The sequence below is a fragment of the Solanum stenotomum genome, chromosome 8 (assembly GCF_019186545.1).
Source record: "Solanum stenotomum isolate F172 chromosome 8, ASM1918654v1, whole genome shotgun sequence".
Taxonomy (NCBI): domain Eukaryota; kingdom Viridiplantae; phylum Streptophyta; class Magnoliopsida; order Solanales; family Solanaceae; genus Solanum; species Solanum stenotomum.
Genome location: NC_064289.1, coordinates 1068029 through 1082621, shown reverse-complemented (window position 1 = coordinate 1082621; position 14593 = coordinate 1068029). Strand labels below are relative to the sequence as shown.

Here is a 14593-nt window from a genome sequence, read left to right as displayed (position 1 = left end):
ATCTTATTGCATTGTTGATGTTGAACAACCAACCAAGAGTAGTCTGAATTTGTTTGGTTAGCTCAAATCCAGCACAGAATAAATTTACATTTCTACCAAGACAAGTGACAGAAATGCTAATTATTCCTAACAATAATTAAGAAACAAATGTTAGAAGAATGAAAATGCCCCATAAATAAGAACATCCCACTATGCTTAACACTTGAAAATCGAAGCCATTTTCTTGGAAACAAAATTTAAAAAAGGTGTAAACTTGATGAAACCTCGAGTTCTTTTAGCATCAACCACTTCTTTCCATACCAAGAAATGTTGCAAAGGAGATCAAAATTCATGAGAAACCTTCACTTTCTTATGCGATCCAACGACACTATTGATAGTATCAATTAGATTCCTCTGTGTCTCGAGAATCATTTCCATTCTCCTTTTCTCCATTTCCATCCTAAACCTCTCTGTCTCCTTCATCATCTCAATCTTTTTACTCTCCATTCTCATAAACCTCTCGGCAAATCCCCTTATCTCTGCAGCTAATTCACTCCCTCCAACGCTTCCTTCTCCATCCTCGTCGTCTTCCTCTTCATCCACCTCTTCCTCAACATCATCATCATCATCGTTATTAATACCTACATTCTCGAAATACCCTTTTCTTTTCTCATTCATTGAATTCCTCATCCCTCTCATTGGGTCAAAGTTTCGATCTTTCACCATCCTATTCACATTTCTATTATCAGCAACAATATTAACACCCATCATACCCATTTCACCACGAACAATATGATTAATACTTTTACACTTATTTTTCCTCAAATCCATAAAACTAACATCAACCTCATCACTATCAGTATCATAATACCTCTGATCAGACGTAGAATTCGAATTCTGGCATTTCACCATTGCAACAGGATGAGCAGCAATTGGTAAAGGCCCACGTTCCATACGGTCCATTAGATCAAAGTACTGCCAGGAATTCGGGTAGGGTTTGAGTCTCTCGGCCCGATAACGTTTCCGGAGCTTCTCGATCTTGTGACGGCATTGGGTGGCGGATTTCGACGGCTCATCGAAGCCGCAACGAGCTGCGACTGTAATGGCGACTTCTTCCCATTGGCTAGCTTTGAGCTGACCCTTTTTGAGAGAGTACCATTTTTCCTGATAAGCTTGGATTAAATTGAAAGTTTCTTGATGGGTCCATGGTATAGGTTGAGTTTTCTTCTGGGGTGATGGGATTGGAGGGTTTGGGGAGATTTGGGGTTGATTTGATTCAGGAGGTGGGAGGAGGAGGGGTGGGGGAGATGAAGGAGTAGCCATGGATATTGATTGATGTTTGAGGAATTGAGTAGATATTGTGCTTTTCAAGTTTTGGGTATTGGAAAAATTAGGTTTTTTGGGTGGTGGATTTATGTGGTAGGCGGTGGCAGAGGTGATGGCGGTGGTGGGGTGGTTGTTGGTAGTTGGTGGTGGGTGGTGCAGCCATTTGGAATGGGCCGGAAGCCTAGAAGCACACAATAGTACAAGATTGGTGGTTCCTTACGGCCCATAGTAGTTGGGCCTGGGGTATGCAGGATTATTTTGCGAAATTAAAAGGATAACTTATAAAATTTTCACTAATTTATGAGCTAATTAAATACAAACTAGTTTGTAATATTACGAATTTAATAAGATTTTGTGAGTTTAGATACATGCATTTCTGAATCCATGAGTAAAAATTAGGTGTGATTTGTTCTAGATACACGATATCCAAGTTGATTCAATACATAGGCAAATCTCATTTTTCTCCCTTGCCTCCATCCCATCTCGCTCGCCACTCTCATATATTGCCTGCGTATCTGGTATCCTAGATATATGCGAATCACACCAGATATATGTGTCTAGTGTGATTCACATTAATCTAAGATACATAGACAAATCTTGCTCGTCAATATTCTAATACTACTTCAAACAATTTTTAATGGTTAGGTTGAACACAAAACTTTCGAAAATCAATATACTCACTGTGTCTGCTTCTCCAATCAAGATCAACAAAATTAATAGTGTTATTTTTACGTGTCGTTGTGCTAACTTTTCCTAGCTGAAAAAAGAAGAAGAAATATTTAAAATTCACAATATTCATGAACCTATTGTTCTATTTTCTTGCTTTGTGCTGTGACTCTTTGGGAAAATTAGTAGAAATTTATTTATGTAATTTCACATTGTATATATACAATCAAACATACATATGCATACAGTGATTATGAAAAATACACATATGACATTTATAAAAGAATAATTATTTTACAAGTGAAATACAGTTATAAACATAATGCTGTAGAAAATAATATGTCTATAAAAAGTGGAAAGTGAATAAAATAAGTTAACAAGTAGGTGAACTTATGTGCTTCAAATAGCACCTCACTCAACAACCAGACCAAAATTTTCCGAGTCTGTTGAGCACTCATTGATTTGATTGTAGGTCTTTCTTTTTATATTTTCTCCTCTTCAGTGAATACCTTTTAGACTATGATGCTGGTTATAAAGTCAGTTCACATACTAGTTAATTATATGATGGATTACCATAGTTCAATTGATTGATTATTTAATAAAAGAAACATTGAAAACATTCTTGAACTTAGCATAAATTATTAGTTTCATCCTCAAGTTATTGACAGTCTTAAAAACATTCATCTGCTTGACTAATTAAACTTAAATACACTTCCATCTGTCACGTGACATAACAAATGGTCTCAAACTCTTGTAGGAGCATGTGATTCTTAATAGAACCGAAGGGTGTATTTGACTCATATTGCAAAATTGATGGTGTATTTAAACTCAATTAATCAAGTAAATAAGTATTTTTAAGGCATCAATAATTTGAAGATGAAATTATTAATTCACACAAAAATTAGAGTTATTTTTCGTACTTATCTAATTATTTGAATGTTCGATTCTCCGCATTGTAAAAATAAACACAAGTATTGTATCTACCTAACTTCCCATCTTGTTTGGTTTGACAAGTGATGGTCCAACTATATCATCCATCATCAAGATCTCACCAAACCCCCTTATGGGTTTTTTGCTCTTTATTTATTAACTCAACAACCCCTTCCTGCCATTCCACACATCTGTACAATTTACAAACAACAATCAACACACTCCCTCTTCAAGCCTTTCTATATAGGGTCTTGAAGAGCCAAAATCAATATCTGATTAGTCTTTCTGTATTCTAACAAAATAGAATTTGTCTATAAATGGGTAAAGTCTTCAATTTAGCTGAGGTCTCCCAGCACAACAATGCCAAGGATTGTTGGCTCATTATTAGTGGCAAGGTATAAAATTTTCTATCTCATTTGTGCTAATTAAAGCTTTCTTCTTTTGATGTTATTTTAAGTGGGTAGCTACAATTTGTGGTTTTTATTGTGAGATCTGTGAAAAGATCCAATCTTTATCTCTACTTTGTAAAAAAGATTCAATCTTTATTGGAGTACTTATGTGTTGTATTTTTATTATTATTTTATTTCTTTTTTGGTTTTCCATCCGGTATCCAATGCACCACATTGGATTTTAGACTAAATCTTGGATCACCCACTGCTAGGCCCATTTGGGATGATTCAAACTGGCCAAATCCATCGGTAGCCCCCTAAATTTGGCACAAAATTTCACTTAGACACCTCAACTAGCTAATGTTCATTTTAGACACTTCAGGTAAGATCCCGCTGTGTCATTTTGATACTTTTCGCTGACATGACATGGTAAGTGTAATGCACCCAAAATCAGCGCGTGAAGGGGCTCTTTTCAGGCCAAAAAAATAATATTTAAAAGGTCAAAACTATTCTTCTTCCTCATTCTCTCCTCCACCACACACCATCCATTCACCATCACTGCCACCATCGCTATTAATACAATTAAATTAAATTTTTAATTTTTTCAGTTCCGAAAATCACCACAACCATCGTCATCTTCTCATTCTTATTCTTTAGATCCAACAATTACAACTTTTATTGCAATCTTTCAAGTTCAGTGCTACACACCATTGTACATCTATCACACCCATCAAATTCATATATGCAGATATTCAGTCTAAACGGGAGGGACTACAACATACAAATAATACATAGCATTCGTATATGTGCTCCTTTTATAGTTTTATTCCTTTTGGAGGCATTGTAATATTAGATACACAATTAAAAAGCATGAAATTGATAACATACAAATTAAATCTACAACAAAAAAAATGAAAATCTGAATTTAATAAAAACTCCAAAAAAAAAAAAGCAAAAGAAGAAATTAGGGGTAAAGAGGAGGCGCCGGAAAAGTTTGGAAGAATGAGGAAGAAGGGGTGGGATAGTTTGATGGGGTTTTAGAAACTAAATGCTTTTATTTACTAAGTATTATTTTTGGCTGAAAATTAATTTTTCCTTATAATGCATTTTTAAAGTATTATTTTGTACTTAAATATCGCGTGTATTTCCTTAATTAGCCATTTTATTATATTATTTGCGAGTGTGTTACACGCACAGTGTAATTTTAGTGGATTGTCAAAAAAGTGTCAAACTGACACAACGGAATCCTACATGAAGTGTCTAAAATGAACATCGTCCAGTTGAGGTGTCTAAGTGAAACTTCGTGCCAAATTTAGGGGGCCACCGATGGGTTTGGCCATTCAAACTCGAGACCTTTAGTTAAAAGATGGAGCAGTCCCACGAATGTACCAATAACTCATGTTGGTTTATTTTTGTCTCTACTCTCCTACTTCTCCCCTGCACTTTAATTGGTTTTGGGAAAGAGGGGTGAATGGGATAGGGTGTGGCTGATCTCCTCTTGTATGGTATTATCTTCTTGTTTTGTTGATTGAATATTTGTGGATGAAAGAAATTGCATCTTTTAAATTTGTGAGTTCTAAGTTTAGCGGCTATGTTGCTTCAACTCTCCAAAAATGTTGTAGCACCCGTGTCAAATCCTTCTAAAAATGCATTACTTTTTGGAGGATCCGATATGCACCTAGTGACATTTTTGGAGAGTGAAAACAACATATGCTGTAGCCTGTAGGGTGTGTCTAAGTATGATTTCCAAATTTTGTTTACATGCTTGACTCCTCATTCTCTACTTCATTGTCCACTTACCTTTTTGCTTCAAAAGAATGTTTTCCTTCACACCAAGCACATTTGAGAAAATCAGTGATAGCTAGTTTAGAAGGTTGGTTTCTAAGGAAAAGAAAATTTTATAATTCCTGTTGATTAAAAAAGCCTTGTATGCTAATCAAGTAGCTAGCATCACAGCCTGTCGTCGACTTGGATCAACGCCTCCATTCCTTTTTGGTTTAGTTTTGGAAGTAATGTTAGTAGCACTTGCTTTTGGCAATGTACTTATTTTGTTGTTATAATTTTATCAAATGTGTTCAATAGTTGGCAGCAAATGTATCAAATTCTTCCTCCGTTTTCTTTTCCGTTTTTTCCCTTCCCAAGTGTCTTTAACTTTTTCCATATGTTGTGTTTTATTTGAATAGGTGTATGATGTGACAAAATTCTTGGAAGATCACCCGGGTGGTGATGATGTTTTATTGTCTGCAACAGGTAAAATAGTAGGACGTATTCTTCTTGCGGAAGAACATCACTATATTTTGTATTCAATTTCTTGTAATCTTACATCTGCACCAATTTTTGTTTGTGTTAAATTCACTCGAACATCACTGAAATCCAGATGAGCCATCTCTGAAATGCTAGACAACTTAAATATGAAAAACTCTGTAATTTTGTAGCAGACACTGGTTTATGAGACCCTGATACATTGTCACATTAAAGTAGTTGAATTTTACCCACTCTGTATTTTTGTATTCAATTTTCAGTAATCTTAAATATGCACCAATGTGTGTGTGTGTGTGTGTAAAGTTCAGTCGAAGTTTGCTGACTGCCAGATTGTACCATCGACAGATTTGATCCTAAAAGCTATGTAATCGTCTAGAAGACAATGGTTCATGTGCTCGTGATTGTTGTTGTGTACAGGAAAGGATGCAACTGATGATTTTGAGGATGTTGGACACAGCAGTAGTGCTCGAGCAATGTTGGACGAGTATTATGTAGGAGAAATCGATTCTTCAACCATCCCAACAAGTGTAAAGTACACTCCTCCAAAGCAGCCTCATTACAACCAGGACAAAACAACAGAGTTCATCATCAAGATCCTCCAGTTCTTGGTTCCTTTGATTATTTTGGGAGTTGCTGTTGGCCTCCGCTTCTACACCAAACAGTCAACTTGAATTGTGATCTCATAACAAGAATTGAAATCAGCGAGACGTTAGAAGAACGAAAAAAAAGCCTTTTCTTTGTTAGTTAGCCAGGCAAACCTTTCTGGGAACAGTTATGGTATGTTGATTTCTGTGATTGTGAGAATGCATTTGCTTTAACTTTCCTTTTTCATTTTGTTGTTAAATATATCAATCTACGTCTCGTGAACTTGGTTTCTAGGCTATGAGGATATTATCACTTATTCCTCGATGGGTAAATTTCGTAGAATGGTCATATAACTATAGTTTTATTGCACTAAAGTTATCGAAGGAAAAAAAAAAAACACTTCCAAAATAAGCATAATTGAAGTCCGTTATAATGTTTAGGACCTTCATGGAAAATTTATTACATAATTGGAAATAGATAGTTAATACATAAACTTATTAACCTTCCTTCTGTCACAATTTATGTGACACCAGTCAAATTCGTGAGTTTTTCATATACTACTTGTACAATTCAATAACCCAACAATAATATGCTCGAGCCACAATTTTGAAAACAGTAAATCCAGCTTGTTTAGCCAAATCTTCAAATTGTTGCTTTGTTCTTTCTTTGCCTCCATCAAGCATAGTCATCATTAACATATCAACACTAAATGAATTCTTAGAAATAAGATTAGTCTCTGGATATTCTGATTGCATTTGTTCAATTACAACAACTTTACCATCTTTTGGCAATGCTCTCCAACAATTCTTCAATATTTTCACGCAATATTCATCATCCCAATCATGAAGTATTGCCTACATTTATTATTACATAGTCAGAGATTGCTAAACGTACTTGCAGATAGTGGTGGAGCCAGGGGCTCAAAACACACAAAAAAAAGTAAACAGACAAGAAGGTAAGAGGATTCAATATCTAATAGAAACGTCCATCAAATAAAATATATCATTCTTTTATATTTATATTGATAAAAAGAGATTGAGTGACACATAGATAGAAAATAACAAGTATTATATATATATATATATATACTGACCTTGAGAAGGATTAGCTCCCCTTGAGGAACACTCTTAAACATGTCTCCCCCAACATGCTCTATGCCTAATATAGCAAACAAGAGTAGTTAGAGCTTAATTTCATTTTTCAATATCAATTAAATGCATATCATTATATTTTATATTACAAATATTAGTACTAGATGAGGCCATATCGTCATTAATTCTTAACAAATTAGTATTTACAATTTGTGAGAATCGTATTAGCTATATAAAAAGTTCTTGATTAATAATAACATATTAAGATAAATAACTTAATTACTTTAGAATTCCCTTGATGAAATCGCTTATTATCTCTAATTTTTTTAAAGTGATACAAAAATAATTGGTGATATAATGTGATTTAATAGGATTCTACACTTGGTATTCAATATATCCGAGATTCAAGTAGATAAATAAATGCTTAAAACAGATTTTTGTTTAAAGTTCAATTTTTGGTGATATTTGGTGTGAAAGTAGGTCTACATTTCTATCGACAAGCTTAATCCAAAATGAGCAAATTAGCGATTTGTCAAAATTTGTTAGTATATTTTCTCCGGTATACACAACAAAATACGTACTTAATTAATATAACTTCTTGAATTGTAATTGCTATCTTATTACCTAACACAAGAATATATATGATCACTATTCAATCAATATACTTGGTACTAAAGAAAAAAAAAGTGTATAATATATATGGTTTTGATAGTTACCTTCATAAGTAGGGGAATCTTTGATGACATGAGGTAGGTCAAAATTAATACCCTTGATATTAGGATACTTGGATATTATAGAAGCTAATGATATTCCAAGTCCACCTCCCACATCTATTATCTCTTTTACTCCTTTGAACCCATTGTAACACTCAACAATTCTCTTCATTTCAATGCAAGTGACATTTTGCATAGCTTTGTTGAATACCTCATTCATTCTACTATCTTTTCCATTGTATTCAAATGCATGCATTCCATGAGCCTTGTTGAATGGTATCTCACCCTCTAAAATTGCATCTTTGAAATGAAACCTTAACAAAAAGTCACAACATATATATCCAATTAATTAACATTAATCTAAGATCAACACTTTCAGTGTATTTTAACATGTTATAATAGGTTGGTTTACAAAAAATTCATCCATATTTTTAAAAGTTGAGACTCATGACAAAAGTATTAGACTGTCGTCTAACATATACAAATACAATATTTCTCATAAGATCGATTTTCAATTTGCTGAAAATAAATAATTAGATCGTGGTTTAAAAGGTCCATAAGGTTTAAGAAAAATAAAAAAGAGGGTCATTAACTAAACAACTTTCCCATTATATATACATCATTAGAGCAGGTGCAATTATCTTTTAGCTAACCTGATAGTGTCGAAGTTGTTTAACTCAATGAACCAAGTATGAGAAAACATGAAATCTTACCAAGAATTAACAGCAACTGGATCAGTAGACAGTAGTAAAAATGGAGCAATTGATGTTCCATCTTTATTTGAGATTAAACTTTGGCTTAATGGAGTCAAATTGTATGATGTGTGAACATTTCCATCATCATATTTTGTAATGTTACATGTGAGAAAAGATTGACTAGCAAGAAACCTTAAAATCCTTTCAAGAACAAGTGAGGCATTAGGGTTTTTTGTGGGAATTTGAGATGCAATTTCATTAGAAGATAGTTTTTGAGTAGTAGATTTTGCTATAATCTCAAATAGGTCAAGTTCCATGGCAGCTCTTAATACCATGTTAAGGAATAAACCACAAGGAAGATGCATAGCTTTCATCAAAGAAATTTCTTCTTCATTGGATATAACAATATTATCCATTGATAAAGCCATGTCCATTTCTTGAAATAACAATAACTCGAAGTCGTTCGATCTGTTTATTTTTTTTTAGAGAATTAAAGTTAAACTTATGAATTTAAAGACATGTGTTCATACAATATATATATAGCTAGAGAGTGTGAAACTTATTACTACTTTTTTTTTTTAATTCCATTTATTTAATGGATTATGTGCGGCCGAATATTTTGACAACTTAATTTATGAAGGTATTTAAGGATTTGTTAGGCAGAATATATATACTTTTTCTGGTTGTAGCTATATTTTAGAATGTTGAAACAAAGATACATAAAAAGTAAATGAAGTGTCTGTTAGGCATAAGAGGAAATTAAAGTTAGGATATGAATTAATGAAGGTATTTAAGTGTTTGTTAGGCAGAATATTATACCTATCGAACACGTACACGGGCTTTTAGCTCTGCCCGAGAAAAACGTCAAAGAACCGGACCATAATGAAAATAAAATAATGTAACTTCTCGACATGCTGATTATTCTTAAATTATTTTCAAGATCTAAATCTATACAACGATTAATATGGATATTGAGATAAAATATTCATATTAATTATTATTTTTTGAAAGACATATAACGTGCAAAAATAGATAAATAAAAATGAACGGAGAGAATATTTATCGGTCAAAAGAAGTGCTTTTGATTTAAGTTGTTGTGAAGATTGCCTTTGCTTTTTCTTTGTTCCCATTTTAACCGTCTCTTTCTATTTTATTTTTTAAATATATCAATCTACGTCTTCTTATCTTGCTTTATTCCTTGATATTTTACAAATGATCATATAATTATTTTTAAAAATTGCATCAAAGTTACCAAAGTTTGTTTTATCACTTAAAAGTATATACATTGATGATCACATAGTCACGATAGTCTGAAAACGTAACTTCACACTTATTTTAACAACCACTGAAGAAAATAAACCAATCATTCATAATAAATGAAAGTGAGGGTTAATATTGTCATTACTTCTTTTTATCATAATAATTTATATTACGAGAATTAGTTTAGTATATAGAATAGAGACAAAATTATCTTATGGAATTATTACCCCTTCCTAGGGTTATTCATGGTTATGGTTAAAAAATTAAATCGAACCGCAATTCGAATCAAACCGATTAAAAATGTTGATGTTTGATTTGATTTGGTTAGGTTTGGTTTTAAATTTTGAAAGCCGATATTATTTGGTTTGGTTTTGATTTTACTAAAAAACAACTGCAAAAATAATCAAACCAAACCAATAAATTAGATATATAAATTTTATAATTAATAATTATATTACTCATAAATAAAATATAAATATTTTGTTAAATTTTTAGTAACTTAAATCTTTAACTTTACCATTTTCTCAAGCCCAACACTTAAATTTTAGCCCAGCTATTACTATCCTAAGACCAAGTCCATCAAAATTCATTACTTTAGTCTTTACCTACCATACCTTTCATAAGATAGTCACACATTCTCTTAATTGAATCACTTTGTTAGTGTAATGATAACTCTTGTATTGCTTATTTGCATAGTTGAATCAACAATAGTTTTCCTGTGGATTGTTCATGTACTAGGTGTTTGTGTCTATCAAGATACGTATGTCCTCAAAAAATTATTACTTTCAAACCAAAAAAATCAAAAAAACTGAACCAAACCGTTAATAACCAAACCGACAGTTATTTTTTTTGTTTGATTTAGTTTGGTTTTAAAATTTTAAAAAACCGATTAATTTGATTTGATTTTAATTTTAATCAATAATTGATTCAAACCAAACCACGAACACCCCTACCCCTTACCATACGATTCCTAAAGGGTTTGGCAAAAATAGAATAGCAGAAACGTGTTTTTTTTAAAAAAAAATTCTGCTTTTATTTTATTTCTTGATAAGCAACTTGTGGAAAAAGATTAAAAAAACATTTGAAAAACAAGAAAAACGGGTAGCTCAAGAGGAAATCATTACTTAATTTTATGGTATTTGGTTGCCATCATTAAAATGAGGAAAGTGACTTCCTACACTAATTGGATGATTATTATCGTGTTATATTATATCGTTAGTTTAAATATAATATTTGTTTAGATTATTATTTAAATTGCACTATATTGTATCGTTAAATTTATTATTCTATAATGACAAAAAAAATTATTTTGTATATTAATCGATTTGATGTGACTTGTGAGGCATATTGAAAGACTTAAATTTGGATCAAGCATGTCCGTCAATCTAGATCCATATAAATAATAAATAAATTAAATATATATTTTTTATTTATTTAATTTGAACCAACGGAAAATCAACGCTTTCACCAACCAAACATCAAAACATAATTACAGAAATAAAAAAAATCCAAGATAATGTTATGACCTTCTTTAATTCAAGGAAAATCATGTTACATAAGCAACGAACAAACAAACATAATTGGAAATAGCCAGTAAATACATAAATCAATCAACTTTTTATTCTATAATTAAAGACTTACTAGATCCTTTTGTCCCAAGTTATATGTCTATTTTTCGAATTTTAAGAGTTAAATGATTTTCTCTTTTGACCGCGATTCTTACATATATAGTTTCCAAATATCTATATATGTCCGAATTCATGATCAAATTAAAAAGTTTGACTCTCAAAATTCGAACAGTGTCACATAAATTAGAATAAAAAGAGTGTTATTGTAGCAGAAATTAATTAAAGTATAGGTAATTAATACTTGTAGAATTCCATGACCCAAGAATAATATGCTCGAGCCACAACTTTGAGAGATGTAAATCCAGCTTGTTTAGCCAAATCATCAAATTGTTGTTTTGTTCTTTCTTTGCCTCCATGAAATATAATCATCATTGATATATCAAAACTAAATGAATGCTTAGAGAGAAGATTAGTCTCTGGATATTCTGGCTGTATTTGTTCAATTACAACTACTTTACCATCTTTTGGCAATGCTCTCCAACAATTCTTCAATATTTTCACGCAATCGTCATCATCCCAATTATGAAGTATTGCCTACGTACATTTGTTATTATTATCAAATCAGAGATTGCTAGACGTACGTACTAACTTTCAGTTATAAAAATATAAATATATATGACAAGAATACTGACCTTCAGAATGATTAGCTCCCCTTGAGGAACACTCTTCAACATGTCTCCTCCAACATGCTCTATGCCTAATATATAGAAAGCAAGAGTATTTCATCTTTCTCAATTAAATGCATAGCATTATCTTTTATTTTACAAAAATAGCACTAAATGATATATTATGTGATTTATTAGTGTTGTAAATCCTAGTTGGTATTCAAAATATTCGATTCAAGTAGACATAGAGATGGTTAAATTAATAAAACAAATTGTTTAAAGTTCATCATTTTTTCCAAAAGGAATAGGAAATATACGAATATTCTATCATGTTCCATCAATACTCTGAAATAAATTATAATATATATAGTTTTGATAGTTACCTTCATAAGTAGGGGCATCTTTGATGACAAAAGGTAGGTCAAAATTAGTACCCTTGATATTAGGATACTTGGAAATTATAGAAGCTAATGATATTCCAAGTCCACCTCCCACATCTATTATCTCTTTTACTCCTTTGAACCCATTGTAACACTCAACAATTCTCTTCATTTCAATGCAAGTGCGGTTTTGCATAGCTTTGTTGAATACCTCATTCATTCTACTATCTTTTCCATTGTATTCAAATGCATGCACTCCATGAGCTTTGTTGAATGGTATTTCACCCTCTAATATTGCATCTTTCAAATGAAAACTTGAAAAAAAAAGAAAAAAAAAAAGTCACAATATATATACAATTAATATTTACTAATTTAAGATCACAAATGAAAAACAAGGGATTAATTAAGTTACATAATTAATACTGCATTGACATTTACACCGTCAGTGTATTTTAGACTGATTTATGTAAGTTTATCTTTTTTTTAGCTGGGCCACCTTTTTGATTTCATCTCTATGGTCTAACGTTTTTATAAGATTTTAATTTTAATTTGTTGAAAATAAATCTTTAATTAATTAACATATTGTCTAAAAGGCCCATAACTTGTTAAATAAATAAAAAGATGGTCATTTAACGAAACAATGTCCGATCCCCCCCCAAAAAAAAAGACGGCCAATAAAAATACTACATTGTAAGAAAACTTGCCTTATTTTTCATAATGATCATGATCACGAGCAGTTATCTTTCAGGTGACTTGATTAGTTGTTTAACTCAATGATTCAAGTATGAGAAAACATGAAATCTTACCAAGAATTAACAGCAACTGGATCAGTAGACAATAGTAAAAAGGGTGCAATTGATGTTCCATCTTTATTTGAGATTAAACTTTGGCTTAATGGAGTCAAATTATATGATGTGTGAACATTTCCATCAACATTTTTTGTAATGTTGCATGTGAGAAAAGATTGACTAGCAAGAAACCTTAGAATCCTTTCAAGAACAAGTGAGGCATTAGGGTTTTTTGTGGGAATTTGAGATGCAATTTCATAAGAAGATAGTTTTTGAGTAGTTGATTTTGCTATAATTTCAAAGAGGTCAAGTTCAATGGCAGCTTTTAAAACCATGTTAAGATATACACCACAAGGAAGATGCATAGCTTTCATCATAGAAATTTCTTCTTCATTGGATATAACAATATTATCCATTGATAAAGCCATGTCCATTTCTTGAAATAACAATAATTCGAAGGCGTTCAATCTGTTTTTTTTTAGAAGAATGAAAGTCGTAGCTTATGAATTTTAAGACATGGGCTTCATACAATATATATATATATATATAGCTAGAGAGTGTGAAACTTTTTACTACTTTTTTTTTGAATTCCATTTCTTTAATGGATTATGTGCGGCCGAATATTTTGACAATTTAATTAATGAAGGTATTTAAGGTTTTGTTAGGCAGAATTTACTTTTCTGGTTCCAAAAATAATTAATTTGCAAAAAATTTGATAGTTTTGTGTTGTCATTCAACTTTTATCCCCACTTCAACAAAATGCTATTACATTTCTTTTTAAAAGATATCCGTGTTCCTCCTATTAATGATATTATAATTAAAAAAATATTAGTAATGGACAAATTTTATAGTTAAACAATAAAATCTTGTTGTTAATTCTTTTTAACAACAAATGGATTATTTTAAAAAATGCTAGCTAGAATTGATCATAGTTATTGAGAATCATTTTACTTGCACACCTTACACCTATATATAGATCATTGCTCATAATTTTTTGTGATAATATATATGTATATATAGTTTAACCATGGTTAAATTATAAAATTTATATAGAAGAGATCAGCCATTTAGTATTAACTAAGGGCAATCATCATAATCATGTCTAATTTTTTCTCCAAAAATTTAATTACCTGTATGTTAGTACTACTCTAATTCTTAAGAGGGTGGTCACTCTGCCTCCCCTACTCGTTCACTTGTCTTGCCCCTACGTTTTCTTTTGCTATGCATTTATATATTCATTTAATACAAGCATTATAAGTAGTATTTATGTAAGTTTTTCGCTTAAAATTTTACTCT

General features: G+C 31.5%; 6 protein-coding genes across 7 annotated transcripts in view; 2 read left to right on the top strand and 4 right to left on the bottom strand.

Annotated features, from left to right (window-relative positions):
- LOC125874324 (vesicle-associated membrane protein 721-like) overlaps positions 1-14593 on the top strand; it is a 122165-nt gene that overhangs the window by 18356 nt on the left and 89216 nt on the right. The gene's annotated exons all lie outside the window — the stretch shown is intronic.
- The window catches only part of LOC125874333 (wound-induced basic protein), a 120347-nt gene that overhangs the window by 77370 nt on the left and 28384 nt on the right, over positions 1-14593 (bottom strand). The window lies entirely within an intron of this gene.
- LOC125874312 (trihelix transcription factor ASIL1-like) lies at positions 11-1345 on the bottom strand. Its single transcript, XM_049555173.1, has one exon. It carries the CDS (start codon positions 1300-1302, stop codon positions 322-324), a length of 981 nt encoding a protein of 326 aa, XP_049411130.1. The 5' UTR covers positions 1303-1345; the 3' UTR covers positions 11-321.
- On the top strand, positions 3011-6252 carry LOC125874331 (cytochrome b5-like). The gene is made up of 3 exons (XM_049555203.1): positions 3011-3296; positions 5474-5540; positions 5970-6252. Exons 1-3 carry the CDS (start codon positions 3219-3221, stop codon positions 6221-6223), a joined length of 399 nt encoding a protein of 132 aa, XP_049411160.1. The 5' UTR covers positions 3011-3218; the 3' UTR covers positions 6224-6252.
- LOC125874309 (caffeic acid 3-O-methyltransferase-like) lies at positions 6685-13593 on the bottom strand. Of its 2 annotated transcripts, XM_049555171.1 has the most exons (5): positions 13490-13593; positions 8655-8828; positions 7945-8255; positions 7231-7295; positions 6685-6991 (listed from the first exon to the last, which is right to left on the bottom strand). In XM_049555171.1, the coding sequence occupies exons 3-5, from the start codon at positions 8195-8197 to the stop codon at positions 6695-6697; spliced, it is 615 nt and encodes a 204-aa protein (XP_049411128.1). In that variant the 5' UTR covers positions 8198-8255; positions 8655-8828; positions 13490-13593; the 3' UTR covers positions 6685-6694. The 2 variants fall into 2 exon arrangements, with proteins under 2 accessions (XP_049411128.1, XP_049411127.1); XM_049555170.1 differs by lacking the exon at positions 13490-13593 and having other exon boundaries at positions 8655-9115.
- LOC125874334 (caffeic acid 3-O-methyltransferase-like) lies at positions 11554-13746 on the bottom strand. The gene is made up of 4 exons (XM_049555206.1): positions 13316-13746; positions 12513-12823; positions 12157-12221; positions 11554-12058 (listed from the first exon to the last, which is right to left on the bottom strand). The coding sequence occupies exons 1-4, from the start codon at positions 13729-13731 to the stop codon at positions 11759-11761; spliced, it is 1092 nt and encodes a 363-aa protein (XP_049411163.1). The 5' UTR covers positions 13732-13746; the 3' UTR covers positions 11554-11758.

What these genes read in the sequence shown, in the direction of transcription:
- LOC125874309 (XM_049555170.1), bottom strand. Translation starts at nt 9,070, where the DNA reads ATGGACATGGCTTTATCAATGGATAATATTGTTATATCCAATGAAGAA. An exon ending in CCAGTTGCTGTTAATTCTTG is followed by an intron (nt 8,256 to 8,654) that starts GTAAGATTTCAT and finishes CTTTTTGTTAAG; the next exon opens with GTTTCATTTCAAAGATGCAA. An exon ending in AGATTCCCCTACTTATGAAG is followed by an intron (nt 7,296 to 7,944) that starts GTAACTATCAAA and finishes TTGCTATATTAG; the next exon opens with GCATAGAGCATGTTGGGGGA.
- LOC125874312 (XM_049555173.1), bottom strand. Translation starts at nt 1,302, where the DNA reads ATGGCTACTCCTTCATCTCCCCCACCCCTCCTCCTCCCACCTCCTGAA.
- LOC125874334 (XM_049555206.1), bottom strand. Translation starts at nt 13,731, where the DNA reads ATGGACATGGCTTTATCAATGGATAATATTGTTATATCCAATGAAGAA. An exon ending in CCAGTTGCTGTTAATTCTTG is followed by an intron (nt 12,824 to 13,315) that starts GTAAGATTTCAT and finishes TTTTTTTTCAAG; the next exon opens with TTTTCATTTGAAAGATGCAA. An exon ending in AGATGCCCCTACTTATGAAG is followed by an intron (nt 12,222 to 12,512) that starts GTAACTATCAAA and finishes TCTATATATTAG; the next exon opens with GCATAGAGCATGTTGGAGGA.
- LOC125874331 (XM_049555203.1), top strand. Translation starts at nt 3,219, where the DNA reads ATGGGTAAAGTCTTCAATTTAGCTGAGGTCTCCCAGCACAACAATGCC. An exon ending in GGCTCATTATTAGTGGCAAG is followed by an intron (nt 3,297 to 5,473) that starts GTATAAAATTTT and finishes TTATTTGAATAG; the next exon opens with GTGTATGATGTGACAAAATT. An exon ending in TGTTTTATTGTCTGCAACAG is followed by an intron (nt 5,541 to 5,969) that starts GTAAAATAGTAG and finishes TGTTGTGTACAG; the next exon opens with GAAAGGATGCAACTGATGAT.